The sequence below is a fragment of the Xyrauchen texanus genome, chromosome 28 (assembly GCF_025860055.1).
Source record: "Xyrauchen texanus isolate HMW12.3.18 chromosome 28, RBS_HiC_50CHRs, whole genome shotgun sequence".
Classification (NCBI taxonomy): domain Eukaryota; kingdom Metazoa; phylum Chordata; class Actinopteri; order Cypriniformes; family Catostomidae; genus Xyrauchen; species Xyrauchen texanus.
This window is the reverse complement of record NC_068303.1, coordinates 24,788,652-24,811,832: the sequence shown is the minus strand read 5'-3', so window position 1 is coordinate 24,811,832 and position 23,181 is coordinate 24,788,652. Positions and strand designations below refer to the sequence as shown.

General features: G+C 38.5%; 1 protein-coding gene across 1 annotated transcript in view; it reads left to right on the top strand.

Annotated features, from left to right (window-relative positions):
- The first annotated feature begins 4,905 nt into the window (after nucleotides 1-4,905).
- rtn1b (reticulon 1b) overlaps nucleotides 4,906-23,181 on the top strand; it is a 43,157-nt gene continuing 24,881 nt past the window's right edge. The window contains exons 1-3 of the mRNA XM_052095567.1: nucleotides 4,906-5,367; nucleotides 19,324-20,052; nucleotides 21,309-22,151. Of these exons, the coding sequence (XP_051951527.1) occupies nucleotides 5,124-5,367; nucleotides 19,324-20,052; nucleotides 21,309-22,151 (1,816 nt within the window). The 5' untranslated portion in view covers nucleotides 4,906-5,123. The remainder of the gene's footprint in view (nucleotides 5,368-19,323; nucleotides 20,053-21,308; nucleotides 22,152-23,181) is intronic.

Sequence of the window (23,181 nt, the reverse complement as noted above, 5' to 3'; positions counted from 1 at the left end):
ATCCACTAAAAATCACAAATTTTAAGAGGTCAGTCACCCTACATATGTCATTTATGTACATAATAAATAATTTCGGACCCAATATTGACCCCTGTGGTACTCCACAGGTGATACCCAAGCACTCCGATCTGTACTCACCCATTTGAACAAATTGAAGTCTGTTACTTATATAACTTTTCATCCAATCTAATGCAACTCCTCTGATACCATACTTTTCCAGTTTATTGATTAACAAACGATGATCTATTGTATCGAAAGCTTTTTTAAATCAATAAATACTCCCACTGCATACTGTTTGTTATCTATAGCACTGGTAATGTCTTCAATTAACTCCATTAGTGCCATTGATGTAGATCTGTTTGTCCTAAATCCATACTGACTGTCAACCAATAATTCATGCTTCTCAATAAAATTGTCCAATCTAATTACATACAATTTTTCTAATATTTTAGAGAACTGAGAGAGTAAAGACAATGGCCTATAATTCGTGAATTGATTTCTCTCTCCAGATTTATATAGTGGAATGATTTTTGCAATCTTCATTTTGCTTGGGAATACACCTGTTTTTAAAGACAAATTATAAATATGAGTTAACAGTTTAACGATTGCACCAATGACATCCTTAATTAAGACCATATCAATATCATTCACGTCTGTTGACTTTTTATTCTTAAAATTATTAACAATTTCAATAATCTCAATTTCCTCCGCTGGTTTCAAAAACATAGAGTTAGGGTTACTATATAAATAATCGACTGCCTTCGCCTCACTTTCAATCTGAGGACTTTTAATAACATCAGCCAGCTTTGCTCCCACACTTACAAAGAAATTGTTAAACCCATTGACCACATCTTCCATGTTGCTTAATGTCCTCTCTTTTTCTATAAAATGCTGAGGGTATTTTTTATTCATTGGTCCATTCCTTATAACATTATATATATCAGTTAGTTCAAATAACAGTTACACAATAATAATAGTAGAATCAGATGGGCTCAGAGGACTGAGAAACTGTCAACAAAGAGTTGATTTAAAGAACAGTGCTTCTATTTTATTACAAAGCTTAACTAATTCTACCAAGTTTTAATTATTAACCATTTGCTATGTGATGTGAAATAGACTATTTCTAATTAAGTAATTGACACTGCTCTCAATAATCACTCTTATAAGTAAAAACACTACTTTATTATTTCATACACTGTAACTGTATATTCAGTACATTCATATATTTGTTACTCTGTCATAGGTCAGTTGGGATCAATACTTTATTTTAAGAATGTGCAATGCCAGAATAATAGTAGAGAGAATGATTTCTTTTTTCAAACGTTTTATAGCCTTCCACAAGCTTCTAAGTCCATAAGTTGCTGGAAATTTGGCCCATTCCTCCAGACAGAACTGGTGTAACTCAGTCAGGTTTGAAGGCCTCCTTGCTCGCACACGCTTTTTCAGTTCTGCCCACAAATTATCTATCGGATTGAGGTCAGGGCTTTGTGATGGCCACTCCAATACCTTGACTTTGTTGTCCTTAAGCCATTTTGAAACAACTTTGGAGGTATGCTTGAGGGCATTGTCCATTTGGAAGACTCATTTGCTTTAACTTCATGGCTGATGTCTTGAGATGTTGCTTCAATATATCCACATAATTTCCGTTCCTCATGATGCCATCAATTTTGTGAATTGCACCAGTCCCTCCTGCAGCAAAGCACCCCCACAACATAATGTTGCCACTCCCATGCTTCACGGTTGGGATGGTGTTCTTTGGCTTGCAAGCCTCACCCTTTTTCCTGCAAATATAACGATGACAGACCAGATTAAATTTCTACAAAAAGTAAGATCTTTGTCACCATGTGCACTTGCAAACTGTAGTCTGGCTTTTTTTTATGGCAGTTTTGGAGCTTCCTTGCTGAGCAGCCTTTCAGGTTATGTCAATATAGGACTCATTTTACTGTGGATATAGATACTTGTCTATCTGTTATCTCCAGCATCTCAATTAAATGCGAAACAATCTGTCTGTTAACAATTTGTGGGAAAATGACATGTGTCATGCACAAAGTAGATGTCCTAAACGACTTGCCAAAAGTTTGCTAATATGAAATCTGTGGAGTGGTTAAAAAATTAGTTTTAATGACTTCAACTGTATCATTTTCCATTTTGTTCAATGTGATTAAATCAAAAGTTTGTTAATAACTGTCCAATAAGTGAAACTATAGTATTTGGGGTTAAAGGCCCCCCTTTTGCACAGGCTAAAACGCATTGTTTTTATTAAGTGGGAATAATTGATTTGTTATGAAACATTTTCAAAGTTAGCTCAAATTAACTGATCCAATCCTAATGGAGATTAATTTGTTTAAAGAATAGGCTACTCGAGATGTTATAAAATGCCAAATGTGGTTGTCATAAACAGAAAATGGTCAACCGTTTTCTGAAGTGGTTATTTTAAATAAGTATTATCTGAATTTGTTACAAAAAATAATAATCTTGCTGTCTCAAAAGTATTTGCCCAAATTGACAAATTCTGTCCTATAATTATTGAACCTATATTTACTCAATATCACTATAACCCTCCTGCGGGCCTTTTACCCAAAGTGTGGCCAGCACCTTAAAAAATTTTTTAAATAATAATAATCAAAACCTTCCGCTATTGTTTCTTTTCACACAAATTATGTTGCACAGAGAAGCATTCGCTTCAGGTAGGATCTAGCGGCCACTGCAGCCCAGAGGTCCGGCATCTTTCTCCTGCTGCTCGATACCTCACGCCAGCGGTGTGCGAGCATGGCGGCCGCGTAAATTCAGTCAGTGGCACGATTGGTCCTGACTCCTGTTGACAACGTTGCATTACCGGCTCCCTTCCTGGACACGTAGCACTGTGCCCATTTGGGGAGGGATGCGCTCTGCATTAAACTGCAGCAGAAACGGTGTCTTTTGTGCAGGCCTCATAGTCTGTAAACCTCTATAGTTCATGGGTTGCTCTCACGTGTCAACTGTCCAATGGCATTTTTAAACTCGATTGTCAAATGGATAAAAAGCCACTGGCAAATAGGTGAAGAAAAGCAAATGGCAAATTCATATATATAACCTAATATACGATATATATATATTATATAATATTAATTTTATTAATCGATCATCGCAAAAATATTGATTCTAAATAATTTTTTAATAGGCCTATATATTTTTTTTAACTATGGGTGTTATTATTTGGTTACCACGAACAATAATCATATGGATTAGGCTATATTAGCAAATACTTGTGCAGGTTGGGAACTGTTTCTTCTACTCATCGTAACTTCATAAATGCTGAAAAACACAAGCAGACAAGTAGCCTACTTGCAATGTCACAAGACTCGTTTAAACAAGAGGGATCAGCGCCTTGTAGAGGTAATGAAAGAAAATCAGAGAAGCAGCTTCTGGTGTGTAGTCTATAAATCGTATGTCCTCCTATCAGTTTTAGGATTTTGCGTATGCTCACATGAAATAGGCCTAACTGATGATTCGTGTGTCCGCCAGAACAACGAGCATTTGACACTGAACATTTTCAATCTAATAACGCGATGCTGCAGCTCAGTTGAGTGAATTATGTTTTATTATTATTATTAAAAATGTACAGAGATTCTCTCTAAATGCGTAAGGAGATGCACTGGGGAGCACTGGCAAGACAGACAGTCGGACTGAGCTGATCCACCAATCAGAACGTTCTTTTCAGACGCGATTGGATATTTGTTAACCAATCATATTTTCCGTTTTAGTAAAGGGCGGGACATTTCCAGCGTCTTTAACACAATCGTTCCTGGAGAAACGATAATTTGCACTGCATAGTTATTTCCCTGATAAACGTAAATATATGTAGGCCTATATACATTTATATGTATCTTATTCAATTAAAATATTTGAAAATATTGCATGTTATTGCACCCCTGAAAAAAAATTTTTTTCTTCTTTTTTTTGCGCTTTACTGCTGTCAGTGGTGCCTTTTTCTCTTGATATCAAATAATTTATATTTCTAAGTAGGAAAACAATTTCAATCTACACAGACAAGCACATAATATTACACAAATAAATAAAAAAAAACATTAATTTATATGTAGGCTATGGTAATTCAGGTTATCGTGAACATTACTACACTCATATTAATAACAGTATATTGCGTATTATGAATTAGTTTATTAGTTAGAATTATATTCAAGTATTAACAATTTTCATAGTAGCATAATAAAAGGAACAATAATGACAAGTATTAATTCAAATACATATTTAACATGAAGTTACTATACCACTGAACCCATTGATTTACTACAGTAATATAACCATGGTTAATTGTGTGGTACCTAAATACCATGGTTAAACTATACTGTGTTACTGTAGTGAAATTGTAAATTTTTTGTAAGGGTAAACAAATCAGAAGTCTAATAATTTTCTGGCAAAAATTATAATAATAATAATGACTTGAATAATGACTAAAATTATTATTTTAAATTACCCATTTTATCCCAAGTAATCGCAAAAAAAGTAATTTAACAGAAGTATCGGTATTGACGATATTGAAAATATTGGTATCAGATCGAAAAGAAAATGTAGTATCGCCCATCCCTACATTTTGAATTATCCAAATAAAGACTGTAGTTATTTCTGAAGACACAAGATGACGCTATTTCCTAAAAAAAAAAAAATGCAAGACCAAAGACCACACAGTAATATTCAAGTGTATTTTTCAAGATAATAAATCAAATCAATTTCTTGCAAGTCATGGTTAGGCTACTTCAGAGTATTTGTCTTAATTTTGCTTTCTTGGTGAGTGTGCTTATAGACTCCAACGATAGCTATTTTAATTGGTTATTAAATGTAGAAAGTCTTATTTTAGCCTATATGTGTAATTCAGCTCTAGCCAAGTTTATGCGGTTTGTTTATGCTGCGTGTCCACTATATGAGCCCGAGACACGGTGACGTCAGCGCCGAAACACTCAACTAAACAAGCCATTTTCACCTTCCTGAGCGAGGCGAGGCTCTGTCGGAGAGCTCGGCCTGCCCAACCCATCCCATTTTGATAGCTACAGCCTCTGATTAACACAGTTAGTTTTCTGTCGGCTTTTCTTCTGTCTGTGACCAAATCTCTTTGGAAAGCATCGCACATGGACGAGCCCTCAACAATGTCGGTGAAGCCGGATGAGGAGACAGGATCGGAGGGTGGCTGGTATGGGGACGATTTTGAGGAGATTGGTCGCTTTGAGAGTACCACGGACCGGCGTGATGACTTGGAAGAGAAGCTGCAGACGAGAGACTGGAACGACGTGTCAAGACAAGAGAAACACTTCTCCAGCCATCCCGAAAGCGACCGGCAACCGCTCCCTGTTGTCATGGAAACTGCTTCCACAGGTAATGCGGGCATCGTGATTTGCACTGTCATACATGCAGTGATTTGTAAGACCCTGGGGTTGTTAACTTCTCTCTAGACCGGGTCCTTGTTATCCAGGTAGCCATTACCTTGCCTGGCTCACTATTTCTGCAGTTAGGCTACCGTTAAAAAGTGCATTATTTTTGTTAAGGTAAAGAGTGGCTGTAGGTTTCAACCAGTCCATTTCTACTGTATATTCGTATATTCACGCTACCAGGTTTGTTGATGTGTGTAAATATTGTAGTTATAGATAATAGAGCAGTAAAACGCACAAGTAGGCAATGTAAAAACAAACAGTACGTGTAACATACTGTTAAAGGGACTACAGCAAATGGGATGCGATTGTAGCATCCTAGTTCATCTCTATATTATGGGCACTGCACTGTGAGTGGTAGGACCTTTTTATGTAATGCATGTGGTTTTGGCACAAGCTGTCCTTTGGTGGGGATGGCAAATTTCCTCTGAATTGGATGTGGAAAACTTCTTCTCTTTTATGTTTGAAGTCCTTAGCAGTTGTAACTGTCAACCATAGCAGAGAAGCTTTTTTTTAGTTTAAAAACCAAATAAGATTAAAGGGATTGTTCAGCAAAAATGAAAATTCTCTCATCTTTTACTCGCCATCATGACATCCCAGATGTGTATGACCTTCTCTCTTCTGCCAAACTCAATCAAAGATTTTTAGAAGAATATCTCAATGGTGGCCAGAACTTTGAAGGCCCAAAAAGCACATAAAGGCAGCATAAAGGGGGTCGCACACTGGATGACATTTCACATTCTAAAATTAAAAACAGTTGTTTTCTATGAATGTACGCACATAGCCGCCGCCACTCGGCATCTGTCGGCGGCGCCCATCTATGACTCTGGAGGCTGCTCAAATTTCAACTTGCATATTTTCCATTAAATTCGACCCAAATCATTATCAAAGGACAAATATGATTTACTCTAGCCTTATTCATTTTTGAAGAAGGGCAAACCCTTGTTAGGTTTTGTGTGTACTGTCTGGAAACTGAACCACCCTGTGTTTGAGACATGTGCCTTGTCGCCTCTCGTCCAGTGTGCGACCGCCTTAAAATTAATCCATATGACTCTAGTGGTTAAAATCCATGTCTTCAGAAGTGATATGATAAGTGTGGGTGAGAAATACAAGTCCTTTTTTTACCATTAATTCTCCTCCCTGCCCAGTAGGTGGTGATATGCACAAAGAATGAAAATCGACAAAAACAAAAGAAGAATGTGAAAGTAAAAATGGAGATTTATAGTAACAAATGAAATAAATATTGATCTGTTTCTCACCCACAAGCTTTTTACAGCCGATACGATTACTGATTTTTATGTCAATTGAATGGCCGACACGATCCCTATCCCTATCATTAACCTTTTGATTTGCGCTGCGCACCCAGGTCGCAAGCTGTCTTCACGCTGGTCACTTCGGTCTGAGGTTTTGGGTTTGTGTGTTGCCAAACTCTCACACAAGTGTCCTGTCTTGTTTTTGTCAGCTATTGTGTGCATCGCGTGGGGTTTGCCTCAGGTGTTTTGTTGTCTTGTGAGAGCACGTGGCTTTGTTATGTTTCAGTTCATCTTGTGTCTTGTGTGTAGGTTTGGCGAAAAAATCCTTTCAGCAATGCATTGCGATTCATACTCAAACGATTCTGAGTTCAGTTTAAATCACGGCAGAGCAGTGGCACGCGCCAAAGACAGAAACACGAGAGTGCATACACTAAAGTCAAGTGCGCAAACACGACTGTATGCAGACCAGCTGTATCAAACACATAACCTTTTGTGCCCAAATTAATCTACAATCCCAAATTCTTTCACAAACCCACACACATAGCAACGGGAGGGTTTATACGTGATAAGAAGCCAACAAACAACATGAGCTTGCACTCATAATTGCACTGATTTGCACACAACGGGGGATAACACTATGAAGAAGAAAACAATGACGATGCAGCGGTTCGGGAGATGTTGGTGATGTTTTCATTTAATAATTTTTTTTTTTTCCCCTGATGCCGTTCTCTACTCTTGCACGCTCTCCATCTCATTTGCTTTTGCTTTATGGCTGGTCATTGCCGGTCACTCTGTTGTCAGGAATTGCGCACACCTGATAATAAAGGTTTAAAATCCATCGTAGCTTTTGCGACAGGGTCGTGCAATGTTCTACTCGCAGAGCAAACAAATAGAACAGCCAGCACATACGAGATGATTGATACGTTTCTGAAGCAACAACTGAGCTATTTAAACCGTTTTACTATCACCTGTGCCGATGAGGAGAGGAGAAGCTGACAGCTGGACCCACATAGAAGCAGATATATCTCTCATCCTGGACCAGCAACTTCCAGTTGTGGTAAAAATGTATATTGACGCTGACTACCACCCATGGAGTCGTGAGTTTGAATCCAGGTTGTGCTGAGTAACTCCAGCCAAGTCTACTAAGCAATGGTTAGAGTTGCTATGGAGGGTAGAGTCACAAGGTGTAATCTCCTTGTGGTCTTGATTAAGTGGTTCTTGCTCTCAATGGGGCGCATGGTAAGTTGTGCATGGATTATGGCGAATAGCATGAGCCTCCACATGCTGCGAGTCTCCGCTGTGTCATGCACAGCGAGCCATGTGATAAGATGCATGGACTGACTATCTCTGAAGCGGAGGCAACTGAGACTTGTCCTCTGCCACCCGGATTGAGGTGAGTAACCGTGCCACCATGAGGACCTAGTAAGTAGTGGGAAATGGAGCATTACAATTGGGTGCTGAGCCTCTCTATTCCTGAGAAAAATCTCTAATAATCTTTCGGAAATACGCTGTTTCTTCATTGTTTAAGCATTTTCAACTTAATTTGAGTGAAGTGCCCATAGACATCAGTTATTTTCTCAACTACAAAAATAACCTGGAATTGTCGGAGCGGAGCGTTTGTTTGTAAACAATAACTTAGTTATTATTATTATTACAATCTTTTTAGTTTTTGTATATTTGCTGTTATTATTCTATAATATTATATTATATTCTGTTTTTATCACCATTATATCAACTGTGTTTCAGAACATCACATGACAGTAACCTTTACAGATCCTTTACTGCAGTGATCAAAACTTGACATTGCCATTGGAACATCTCACGGGCGCGGATTTAAATTAGTAATTTGATAGTATAATGGTATAGAAACCCAAGGAAAAAGGCAGAGAAATTCAGCCTATACAAAAATAATTTCGTTTTAGATAAGACTGTCTATCTCTTTTTCATTTATTTTTAAATGCCGAAGACTGATGAGCGTGAGAGTTAAATTGTGCAAATGCAGCCAGCGGAATTATGTAATAGTCTTTCATGTGGGGTATCACACAGAGAGAGGGACAAATTACCATAAGAAACCCAATAGTAAGACAGCAAAATAATGTGAAAACGGTATTAGGAGGTAATGGCAAAACAAATAAAATCACCACATAATGTATGAGTAAAACATTAATAAAATATGCTGCTACTGCAATCTGAAAGCTCTTTGTGTTTATTAAACCACACAATCAGATACTAAATAATTAGACCTAGCCTGCATGCCGTGGATGCAGTGTAAAATAAGATAATACTTAGCTACTGTGGCAAAAGAACCTCAGTACATTTCTGAGGGGGCTTTCACACTTGGTTCGATTGCCTGTTCCGAACCCGAGTTCGATTGCTCCCCCCTGCCCCCGATGGACTGTGTTCACATTATATATTTGTATCCGAACCGCGGTACGCTTGCGTCATCAAGCTGCAGCTGGTGCGTAATCGTGTTGCTTGATAACCGCGAAATGAAAAGGCGTCAAAATTCAATGAATAGACTTGCTCGGTTCACATTTGTTCTTCTTTTTTTTAACCTTTGGTTTTGTTTTCAACATCAAGATACAGAAACACACTTGCGTCTGTCTGCCGCAAAAATACTGAAATCGTTCAAAAGACAGCGGGCTGTCCGCCGAAGACAATTTTTGCGAAGGCAAGCAGAAATCATCTCTCTGCTTGCAGTGCGTGTGCGTGTGCGTGAATCCCGCTTTTCGTCAAGGTAAGTGTATACACACACACGCACGAAAGTAAACTCTTTCCGCTCATTTTGAAAGTGACGCGTGTGAGACTGACGACCACATTATACGTCATCAATAGCGGTTCACTTCCGCGGTTTGGTTCGATTGCGTTCATATCAGCAGCGAACCGTACTGGAGTTCACATGAACCGTACCCCAGACCACCTTTTTAAGCGGACCCGAGTGCGGTTCGCGGGTGCGCACCCGAGTTCGGAAGACAGCGTTCACATCATCCAAACGAACCGAACTCTGACGTCATTCGAACCGGAGTGCTAGTGTGAAAGCCCCCTGAATCTCTGCAAGAACATCTTTAACCTTTAAAAAGGGTATTAACAAATTACAGTATCTTTGTCTCAGGACTTGCATGCCTGTTAGTCTGATATTTTTTCAATTTTCTATTTACCTTCTCTTCCCTCATCTCTAAAAGTTGAATAAATTTCAAGATTGGAACGATGCAAATATGTTGTAATGTTCCAATGATAACATTATATTTTTTTAAGATAGCACACTTCATATGTCCTGAAAACCATGACAACACGTATCATATGCTAGAGCTCTGCTAAATGAAAACAAATCAAATTAGGATCTTTAACATAGTGAGATGCATCTCAGAGTCAAAATGTTCCGTCTGTGTCTGAATCATCAGACTGACATTGGCAAGTGGATGAAAATCAGAGTCCTGAGGACAAATCCTTTTAGCAGACCTAATCTGTCTCAGTAGCAAAATAATAGCCTTAAGGCTGCTACCATTGAACACGTTCTTATTGAACCACTGATTCTCAAAGGCTGGGCCAGGCCTGTTGATAACCAGTCATTAGATCGCATTTAAGGGCACACTTTAACTTATTTTGTAACGTTGACTTTAATATAAAATCATCCTGATTCTTGGGGTAATCTCACATAGTGATAACTTAATTTATCTTTTATTTTTTGGGGTTATTTTAGGTTCAGGTTCAGCACAAAGCTTGCTACATTTTTAATTAACTGTAAACAATTATCCAAGTTAACAAATTGTCAATTTTAGCAGAATTTACACTTGACATTACCCCTACAAATGCAACAATTGATTTTCCTTTGCCTGCCATGGGCAAAAATTAGAAATTAACTGCTTCTCTCTGCTAAAACTTTCCATTATGACTCAATGCATTTAGTGGTGCTGTGGATGCATGATGTTGTTAAAGAAACAGTTCACCCAAAAATAGAATTCTGTCCTAATTTAAAGTGTTTGTTTTGCTTCAGAAGACTTGTACAGAAAGACCAGTAATAACAAAAAAAAACAATAATTAACATTGGTTTTCTTTTTAATATGGTAGCATGCAAGGTCTAATGCTCAGATCCGATATTTTGGCACATTCCTGATTGTTTTTGTTCCACCTGTTTGCAATCATTTGACTGTTTTTACATTAAGGCCAAATCTGAATTTACCACGAGATGCCATGTCTCTTCTGATCGCTTCTCTGACATGACACAGTCATCTGCTACATTTCATGCTTTTGCAATCATTGTCTGTATGTTGATTAATGCTAGTGGAAACGTTTAAAGGAATATTCCGGGTTCAATACAAGTTGAGCTCAATCAACAGCATTTCTAGCATAATATTGATTACCACAATAGGTTGACTTGCTGCTTCTTTTCTTTAAAAAAAGCAAAAATCTGGTGTGGCAGGGTGGAGGGCGGGGCCGGGTCGTGATCCTACACACCCGGTCCCGTATTAGGCTAATCAAGCCTCCCAAGAGGGATAAAGGTCAACTGCAGAGGATTGTGCGGGAGAGAGAGATAGTTTACGGACATGTCCGTCATGTGTGTTTCCTGCCACATCTGGGTTACAGTGAGACACTTACTATGGAAGCTAATGGTGCCTATCAGTAAACATTAAAATACTCATTGTTCCAAAAGTATAGCCACAAGGCATAAACAATATGTGTGTTAACATGATTTTAGTGCAATAAAATCACTTTTTAACTTTTTAATGTAAAGTTATATCCAATTTTACAACTTAATTGCCATGACGATGTGATGTCAATAAACCCTAAAAGCCTAAAATGACTCTAAAATTCACAATTTAAACAACTTTAATGCTCAAATAATAAAATTATTAGAAGCTTCACATTTTAGCCTTTAAACCCTCAAAAAATTGGCCCTATTCACTTCCATTGTAAGTGCCTCACTGCAACCAAAATGTTTGCTTTTTTTTTTTTTTTTTTTTTAAGAAAAGGACGGACGAGTAAAAATGATTAGTTGTGGTAATCAACATTATGTCACTGATGCTGTGAATTGAGCTTAACTTGTATTGAACCCGGAATATTCTTTTAACTATATCTGACAGTATTTCTTAATTTTATATAATGCTAAAGAGGTACTGTTAAATCGTTTTTAATTTCGATTCGACTTGGTACCGAAGTACTGGTACATTTGACATCCTTAGTACAATGTATAGTACTTTAAATACACTATTTCATTACAATTCCTGCATGCTTGACTGGGCCAGCTGGGTTACAGGTATAAGAGGAGTTATGTTATGTTTTGGGTGCTGGTCCCCCATCATGGGATGCTTGTGTGCTGGTGTCCCCACCATGATTTTAAACTAGCTTAAACCGCTTCATCAGAAAGATCATGCTGATCAACCAGCTTTACCTGCTTGGTTTTGCTGGTGGAAAGCATGGCTATGCTGGTCCACCTGCTAGACCAGCACCAAACCAGCACTAGCCAGCATAAACAGCATAGACTAGCATTGGAATTGCATGCTGGTTAAGCTGGTCTGTTTAGCAGGGCCATTAACCCATATGCCATTTTCAAACTTTGGGCCTCCAACAGCTGTTTCTGGCTCACCTAAACCATCTGCAAGTGTTTCTGTTCTAATAAAGAAGTGCATGGAAAGCACACTTACACAAAGTAATCTATGTTAAAAAGGACACGTGTCCTATGAATGACTTGAAGTTGACACCAACTCCTTCACATGTGCCACAACCCTCTCAGAAACATAATACCCAGTCTTGCTCTTCTATTAAACTTATTTGACATATTCTTCAAAAGTACCAATAAAAATAATTATTAATAATAAAATAATAATACAAATAATAAAATAATTACTTAGTGCATCTGTAGGTGTATTGTTATCCAGAGATATGCGCTGCACAGTTGTCTAAATTGAAGCCCATCTTAATTGGCACCTTTTTCTCTTAGAAATACATGTAAAGTTGTGGAGGATGACCTTGTTGCCATGGCACTCTGCTTATCTCTCTATCTCCCCTCACACTTTTTTTGTGGGATGTTTGTACTTAAGGTGTCACTTCATCAGTGTTTTCCTGTGAAGATAGACCTAGCGCTGATCAGAAATAACACAAACTGTGGGAAGGAAGTCCTTACAATGCACTGATCTTTCTGAAGGGAATGAGCTCAGTGAAGTTTACTCCTTTACCGAAACTAGACACTTATCCATTGTGTATCAAAGGTTCAACATAATCAGAAAATTGTACTTACAGAGTAGATGCAAAACAGTGAATGTGCAGTGTAAGACAGATTTAACCTGCATTTATTGGTGTGTGTGCCCAATGGAATAACTGTATTTTTCTCTGTTCATTGTTTTTTCAACATTGTTTTTGTGATCTCATCTTCATCAAAGTCACAAGTATAGGTAAACACAATGTGCTTAAGCTAACAACACACAAATAATTATTATCTTTTATGTCTTTATTGAACATGTCCCATTAAACATTCACAGTGCTATGGAAAAAATAAGTGAACACTTGGATTTAATAACTGGTCGATCCTCCTTTGGCAGCAATAACCTCAACCAAGAGTTTCCGGTAGCTACGGATTAGACCTGCACAATGTTCGGAAGGAATTTTGCACCATTCTTCCTTACAGAACTGCTTCAGCTTAGCCATATTCTTAGGATGTCTGGTGTGAACGGCTCTCTTGATGTCATTCCACAGCATCTCTATTGGACTAAAGTCTGAGCTCTGACTGGCCCACTCCAAAAGGAACATTTTATTTTTTTGAAGCTACTCTGTAGTGGATTTACTTTGATTTGTAGGGTCATTGTCCTGCGACATCACCCAACTTCTACTGAGCTTCAGCTGGCACACAGCCACCCTGACATTATCCTGTAAGATATGTTGGGAATTCATTTTTCCCTTAATGATGGTATGCAGTCAAGGTCCCAAAGCAGCAAAGCAACCCCAATTTATGATGCTCCCTTCACCGTACTTCACCAATGAGATGATGTTTTCATTTTGGTATGCAGTATGCAGCCTTTTTTTTGCCATACTTAGTGATGCAGGTTCTTCCTAAACAATTCAACACTAGTTTCATCAGTCCACAAAATGTATTCCAAGTAGCATTTTGGATTGCCAAGGTGGTCTTTGGCAAACTTGTTTTTGTTGCAAAGCAACGGCTTCCTTTACAGTGTACTGCTATAGACACCATGCCTGTTTAATATTTTTCATATAGACTCATGAATAGATATGTTAACCTGTTCCAGTGATTCCTTCAAGTCTTTAGCTGTCCGAGCTTTCTGCTCTGTGTCCTTTGGGACGGCCAATTCTAGGGAGAGTATCCACAGTAATAAATCCTCTCCATTTATAGACAATATGTCTAACTGTGGACAGATGAATATATAAGACCTTCGTGATAACTTTGTAACCTTTTCCTGCTTTATGAAAAACAACAATTCTGAGATCTCTTTTTTGCAAGGCGTGATCCCCATCAGCAGATACTTCTTGTGAAATGCAAACTCAGAATGTTTGAGTGCATGTCAAAGTAGCTGTAACCCACACCTCCAATCGTGTTTCATTAATTGGATACCAGGTTTTCAAACTCTTGACTCTAATTAGCTTTTGTTGACCTCATTTGCCTTGGGGTTCACATCCTTTTTTCAACCTACAATGTAAATGTAATGTAAATGGTTTATTCAATGTTATTCAAGAACAATACAATATTGTGCCTGTTATGAGTTAAAACAGATTGTGTTTGTTCTTTATTTAGATAAAGATGAAGATTTTTTAGACTTAGATGAAGATCAAACAAGATTTTAAGACAAATTTATACATAACGGCAGGTCATTCTAAAGGGTTCAAATACTTTTTCTTGCCACTGTATGCCTAAATTGTGACACACTCCATCATTTGAGTCAGCGCTTATCATATGCACACTGCACGCACACACTTCTAGTGACAATTGCACCCAGTCTATTCTCTGCATCACCTTTAAAATTATGTATTATATTAATTGCGTTATTGCGATGTGCATTTCACAATATGTACATTTTCGATATTTCAATAAAATGTTCTTGTCTAAATTTAAGATTTACAATGTGGGTTGTTTCTTTGTTTGTTTTTTGCAACAGTGAGAATTGCAACCAATTGTGTGCATGAATACAATCAGATTGTTTAGATTGTCAGTTGGGTCCCAGACAGAATCTGACTTTTTTGGCATGTTCTGTGCTAATTCTGATGTAAAATTTCAATTTTGCAGGAATGGATTTAAAGATGGTAAAATGTGTTAAACTTGAGAGCGCTACAGTCTGAATGGCTGCTGAAGGTATTATCAAATTAGCTAAAATATTTTATAATCAAACACAAGCGACAAGGAAATTTGTGAATGATGTGTCACAATTCTGCAGAAATCTAAACAAAATACTTTTTAGAATGTAAATTCTATTCATCTAAATTAATAAACAGGATTAATGTATCAAGGGAAATAATCGACAATTATGATTTTTGTCGTCATGCAGCCCTAATTCTCACAGACAAATCTGTAACTTTATTGTGTTCTATTCATTTATTTAGGCCTTAACCTATTAATTACTGTTTAAGTAGAAGAGTGATTAGCTTTAGAGCATTGATGTAAGCACCATCTGAGCTTTTCTCTGAGCTGCAGCACCTGTGCCAACATACAGCAAAGGCCCTAACACACAGCTACAAACTGTCACACAAACACACATCCACCCACACTACTTAGAGCCTGTATGCATCTATGAGTGTAGACCTTAGCAATATGTAAATTTTGGAGTGGCAAAGAGAGACAAAACAGTATGGCCAGGATTCTTCATATCATTCAATCACTGTAGGGTTATGCTGTAAAATGGTATTGTTAATTTTCTGGCCATCTGAGATGTTTGCTGACACCAGGTCACTGCCCAAGGAGAGCTCTCAAACAAAGATAGTTTTATCAGGTAGGACTGGCTCTCCCTGTGCTTCAGGTGTGATTTTCCATATCTTCCATATTTTGTACAGAGCTACAAGAGTTTTGCCTGCTACTCTTGGTTGTTGGTCCTCATGTGTGCCTTGTCTTGGTTTATTAATGAACCTATGAAATGGTTTGACAAACTTAGCTCTCTTTCCTGTGTTGACATATTTCCTATTAAAACAGCAAGTTGGTTCAGGATATATAGGCTAGAAAAGCTTTTTTAAATATCCAATAGCCTTTAGTTTAAGTTGTATACTAGTTGGTCTCTGGCAAAAATAAAAAAATCTAAAAGTTACTGTAACTTTTGCAAACAGACTTTTACGTAGCCCGTTCTACATTTCGCAGCAGTTTCTTGTTGAAATGAACACTAGAGACGCTACAACAACTGTATGTTTTATACACCGTACAATGTACAATGGCTGATTATGACTTTATGAATACTTATTTTTCACTTTATGCTATGTTATGATGTCAAAACACTTTTACTATAATGCATCATTTGAAAAACTACACATTGTAATGCTTATATTACACACCCACCTACATTTACACATATTCCAAAGTCATTAGTTTCCGCAGTAGCTAATGAGTCTCGAGCACAGCCAAGTACGCAAGCTGCCATGTAAGCTGAAAGTGTCATTCTTCAGAAGCAAAACAAAATGATGTGGTTGCTTCAGAATGTTTTTTTTTTCATTTCACATTTTATTTTTGGACACTATCGGTTAGGTTCAGGTGTTTGTTTATGGTAAGGATGTCTGTGTTGTTTACCTCTTATTTGCTTTTTTAGATCACTATTGGTTAGATTTAGGTTAATGTTTTAGATTAGTGAGGTATGTTTTACTCATTCATCTAATATTCACCTTAAAATCCCCTTGTGATTACGACACTATTTCACTCACATTTGCCAAAAAATGTTGCCATGGACCACGGTCACGTAATGTTCATGAAATCAGGCTGAAGTTTCAGTTTCAGGGATGCAAATTGACTGGTGATTATAAGCCACCATGTGCTCTCTCTCTCTCTCTCTCTCTCTCTCTCTCTCTCTCTCTCTCTCTCTGTTTTGGAGAGGATGACTCATGGTTTGCACACTGGGTAAATGTTGAGGGTGAGGTGTGGGCTGGAAATCATGTGGTGTGAGAATGAGGACTATTGCAGGATCATCCCTCACATGCAAAAAACTTGTCACATTCTTACAGAGTTTCTGAGGTTATCCAATCAGGTTCGGATCTAGGGTGCTGCTGGGGTGGGCTTTGGCCACCTAAATTATCCCTACGCCCACCCCCAAAGTGCACGTGAAGCAAAGGGTCGAATGATATTGTCATGGTGCTAACCCTAACGAAAAGTGCTGGTATGTCATCACCTCGCTACTGTAATCTTTCTAGATCCGGGCCTGGATCAAAATCACTGTAGCACTAACAACTAACATGGAGACAAATGTGAATTAGCGCCATCAACATCACACTTTTCACGCTATATCAACTGAAAGTAGTTCTATGAATACTCCAATGGTCGTTAATAGTAGTAGCTTCTCTTTTTCTTTCAGATTCACATAGGAATTCCCTATTAATTTGTCCGACTGCATCCTAACTATGATGGCCTGAATTTGGGAACAGGTAAAGGGATTTTCATGCCAAAGATAACTGAAGTTGTTATTTGATGTGTATGAGGCAGTTATGGTTACATTATTAGTTCAGTTGGTGTGTTGTTTAGAAATTAATGGGATTTTGATAACAATGAGTGTGTTTGGTGTTGGTTGTTAGTATCCCTAAGAGGGGGTAAGTTGTGTTGGCCCAGCATGGAGTTTTGTTATTGAAGTATCAGTGGCTCTTTTCTCTCTCTGCACTATTTTTCTATAGATTTACAAACTTCTAAGCTACTGATGGTTAAAAATAGAGTCCCAATGGAGCAAGTTTGCCCAGAGAATGTAGGGCAGCAAAGAGAGGAACGGGCTCTTGGATGGAGTGGGGTCAAGTTGGCAAGGAAATAAACAAAGTAATTTACAGAAATCATGTAATTATCTACAGTTACAGACCTGTAATATGGAGGGTAGGGCTGAAATGATTAATCGATGTTATCGACAATGTCAACAGTGAAAAATGTTCATTGTCAAATAGTCGTTTGATCTCATTTAACGTAACATGAGATCACATTAAACTCGAATGACTACGTGTGAGAGCAGCACTGCAAAACGGGAGAGATTGAAACTGTACCTGGCTGAGGAACACTCTGTCTCAGAGATGCTCATCCCTTGAGCACGCAAGCCTAATGCAGCTGGATTTTAACATGATCTGGTTAAGCGATATTGCTGCTAATGTAAAGGTTATGATAGAAATTCAGCTGATTTAAGGTAATACAATATAAATCATCTGATATTATTCCAAAAAAAATTATGGTTAATTATTTGTATCATTAAGTTGAAATCAAATTGATGTATTTATTTTTTAACAAATTGCAAATATTGAGTGATACACAAATATCAGCACCAAACGGATATGCAAAAATAAACATAGTCATTGTCATTTTGTTGTCATTATTTGATTCTATAGCACTGCGTGAGATATATTAGTGCATGTGTGAGTGGAAGTGTGTGTTTATGCTCACCGGGCCCATATGTGCTACACCACTGTAGTCGACCTGCGGATAAACACTGAACTTAAAATCTGGTATCAGCCAAAAATAGCCACAATATTAGAGAAAGACAGTAAGAGAGAGATTATGTGTTGGAGCTCTGGTTTACAGTAAAGCTTACAGACGGGATGCGATATAAACACATTCTGTCACTAAGTACACCACCTAATATAGACATAGATCTGTTATTTATACATATTTAAGAAATTTTCCCTTGGATGTCCTGATATTTAGACTGTTGAAATTTTCATTCAGTGACAAAAACAATTTCTTAATATTTTTATCTGGTTTCAGTTACAAAGGTGTTTTAACACCTTTCTATCGGGGTGCTATATCATGAAATAAGTTTACACTTAAATCGTTAAAGTCCTCGGGAATATGATGCATCATTTGAAAGCATAGAATCTGAACTTTTCAAAGAATACCATACATTTTGGATTTATATTAAATAAAATAACAAAATAAGGGCTGAAAGCTTCCATGTCGCAGATAAGCACCATCAAGAGGTAATATGGTTGAAATATGTTAATGTACATTTATTTCGCATAGAACTTAAATCATTTTCAGGAATGCAACTATATATTTTTATTTTGTTTCCCTAATACATTAGTTCAAAGGATTTTAAAAGGAATCACAAAGTATCTTCTTTAACTTTAAGGAAGAGTATGCTAAAAAAAATTATTGCAAAAAATATGGTATCAACTATTGTTGTTAAAATTATTTAGATTATTGGAAAGGGGAAAATCTCAGATTTCATGACATCTAGATTGAGCTTCTAGTCCACTCAGAGGTCAAGATATTTGATGAAACAATGGGAGTGGTGGATGAATATATATATATATAGATATATATGTCTTATTTTCTGAAAAATCTAGAAAACATTGAGTAAGATTCATACTTAAAACAAGAAAAAACTGTTTGCCAATGAATTAAGTTTATTTTCGAGTGTTCAGTCAGGATAACCACACTCATTTTTAGAGGATACTCATAGCGTAATGACTGTTGAAGTTTAAAATATTCAAATAATGTTCAAATAATTTAGTTAAACATCTTGTTCCTCTCCTCTCCTTTCTTGCAGTTGAATCTGATTCAAACTTCCAAAAGAAATCCACTAATGACAGAGATGACCTGTACACCTCTCTCATGTCCAGTCAAACCTATGCCTCACAAGAAGATACCTCCTACTTTTCTGGCAACCTGTGCAAAGCTGGAGAAAAACAAACACCACGTACGGATGACTTCATCTCTGGATCCCCTTCCCTGATGTTGACCTCGGATTCAGGTATTGAGATGACCTCCAGTGGAGACCTGAGTGAATGCTCCCACAAGATACATGACTCTGAAAAAGCTTTTGACTCTTCTTACAACTACATGGACATCAGTCGCAGAGACGACTCCGGTAGCTCGCAGTGCCCCCTGGAGGACTGGAGGATGAGCGTTCTCTCAGAGCCCAACCAGAGCACCAACTTCGAGAAGAGTCCATCACCCGTAGAAGTAGATGTGGAGGACCTTGGCTCTGATGGACTTCTGGATTCTCAGACCTTCCCATATGTGGAGGAACCATCTGATGAAGAACTGTCTGACTACCAGCCCTACCGGTCTCCAGGTAGCAGTGCCAGTCCAGTGAAGATCACCCTGACAGAAACGCCACCTACATCTGTATCACCTACCACAGTCCAGCACAGCCCAACAGTTACAGTGTCAGAGAAAGAGAGCATCCTGAGTTTGGGGCTAGAGGGAGTGCCAACTGTCACACTCTCAGAACCAGAGGACGATAGTCTTGAGTCATCTACACCCCCTCTCACAGGTAGGCATCACACCCATATGAGCACCATACCTGTCAACACTCCTGTTTTTCCTGGGAGTCTCCCAAATTTCACACCCATCTCCTGCCCCCCTCCCATTTTGTTATTTCTCCCGGGAAACTCCCGTAATTTTTATGGCCCAAACCTCGTTATATGAATAATCACATCATTATATTATTCCAAGGATGTCCAGTTGCCAGATCTTGTATGAAATACATCTTACTCACACAATCGACATATCACACACATTTCAACCCATGACCTCAACCTGGTTGATATATGTTGATATCTGCACAGGTAGGAGATGCGGGAAGTTGAATCAAGCATCACTGGTAGATGTGAGAAGAAGACTGAGGTGGTGCTCTGGTAAAAAAAAATTAATATACATGTAAATTTAACAACAGCTGGATGGAAGAATTTAATTTCATATCTCGAAGCCATATCGACAATTGCCATGACTTTTGCAAAGTGTGTCGTACTGATTTTAATATCAGACACGGTGGGAAAAATAACGTTACTCAGCACATTAAATCACAATGGCACAATTTGTCTTCAACGTTTAACTAAACAGTAAATAAATAAACAACATTGGTGTTGATATTATAGTTATTGTGTTCAGTCAGTAGCTGTATTGCATTCATTGCTGTCTTGTTTGGTACACAACAATATTAAATTAACCTTCGTCGACAAATATCTATACCTTTTTATCGCCCAGCCCTAAATGACACCGTGAGTGCTCATGTTGAAGGGAGTAAAGCTGTATGTATGACTCCACACAATGTCTGATTGTCACAACTCACATTACATCACATATATTGAGATTTGTATTTGCATGTTTATTTGTTGTTTTATTCGTTTTAATACCCATTTGCAGTATCTTTATACTCTCTTTGCTCTCACTGTGCAGTTAATCAGAATTACTATCATAATCTAGAAAAAGGGCCAGTTCAAATTCACACAACTCACCCTCCAGAGGCCACACTGTCATGCTGGCAGGGCTGAGCAAGTGCTCATTTATTAGAGTAGCAGTGTATGTGCTGCAAAAAATATCTGCTCTGAATCTAGGCATGATCGATTGATTGCCGATCACAAATCTTAGAAGAAAATCTGCCAATTTAGATCGGTGGCCAATCAATCGGTGCACCCCTAGCTTACACTGTGGCATGCCTTGGAAGAGAAGATGGCCACTTTACACCTTATCCTCATCAAAAACCTCTCTCTTGCCCTCCCCTCTTTTTGTTTCTCTATTTCTTTGTAGAAGAAGAGTCTGACTCTCCATCAGATCCAAATGTCCAGGCTCCTGAAGCAAATATAATGAGCTCCACCAAGGACAAAACTCAAGTGTCACTCACCTCACCCTCTACGCCTGCCTCCAAACAAGACAGTTCTCCAGTTGAGATGAAGACATCCTCCCCAAAACCCTCCAGCTCCCCTGCCTTCCCTCCTTCCTCCCAGGACATCGAGGGTAGTGGTGCAGAATCTGGTGACTCAGAGATTGAGCTAGTGTCTGAGGACATTAGTCCACAAGCTCCCAGTTCTGGGTACTTGAGCTTCAGTAAGAGTCCCAACACCACTCAAAAAGCCACATCACCACCCAAACTGCCCATCCAGTCTGCTGCGACTGTGTCTGCTACTACTTCTGGCTCTAGCCCTGCCATGCAGTATAGCATCTTGAGGGAGGAACGTGAGGCAGAGCTTGACAGTGAACTGGCACTGGAGTCCTATGGAGAGGAAAGTCCCAAAAGACTGAGCCACGACTTCATCTCCAGCACTGCAAAGGGCCTCAAAGAGGACTCGCAGACAGTAAAAACACCTACAGCACCCACTCCTGCAACTACAGCACCCCTTGTGACTCCCACACCTTCTCCTGTTGCTGCTGCCCCTACCAGTGCTTCTAAACAGAAGGCATTCAGCATGGAGGAGAAGCCCAAGCCCAGCACAATGACCCCTGTCCCAAGCCTGAGCCTGCCAGAGCTGAAGGTGGAGCATCCTCTTGGGGAGGTGCACAAAGGAGAGGGGAGACGGTCCAGTCAAGCCCGCAGGGGATCGGACAGACAGACTGCACCACCTGCCATCTTCCAGGGTTTAATCAGAGAGAAAGGTAAATGTGTGTCACCACAGCAATTACAACTTTCACTATCCTGAACTACAGTATATGATCAAAGGTTTGCATTCTTTACATGATAGTCCATTTAACTGTAACTACTAAAGTTACTCTTAAAATTTTTGTCTCTTAGTAATGGAAGCCTAAGCGATAATTCTCACAGAGGACATGTAGTTGCATTACTCGTTAGCATTCATTCATTCAATTACGGCATCTCATCCAATCATGATCTAGCCTCTGCCTTATAAGGTCACACAGCTGTCTCATTGCTTGTTACGCCACATTGCTTCACCCACCGCCACAACAACACCACTAGGTTAGGCCCCGTCCTTCTGTGGAGGGTAAGCTCCTCTCCCCTGTCGTCATCACCTTCCAGGTTCTGATGGTTTGAGCGAGAATCCTGACGCTGAACCGTAGAACAGGGATTAAACCAAGGAAACTATTCTATCTCTAACTCAGTTTTTCCATACTATTGAGATCTATGTGAAAAATGTAAATTCTAGTCTAACTATCATGAAACACTTCTCTCAAGGCCAGATGCCTGTGATACACTTAAATTAAAATTAATAACGGACTTACACTTAATGGCCTCACCCTGTTTGGGAACTCCCTTTGGCTTTAACTGCAGGAAAAACCCATTTCAATGCTGTAGTTCCTTGAGAACCAGCCCATCCAGTTATAAAACTGGACATGCACAGGCCAGCCCACATTAGTCATTTGATACATTGATACATTCCTAATATTAAATATGGGAAAGATATATGGGGTTTATACATGAGAAAAAAATATGGAGAGTGGGTGTGAGTGAAGTTCAGATGAGGATTGTTTTTGTATAAAGCTAATTATACCCACACTATAACCTTGCCTCTAGAAGAAAACTCAAAGAAAACATTACTTATTAATCGTTTTTCCCAGAAAATCATTCATATGAAGTAACAGGTCTTTGTATTATTTAAACTATTAAGGCATAGTCACATATCATTTCACACAGCAAATAGTGTCATCTCACACTGCATTTCCACTGGCG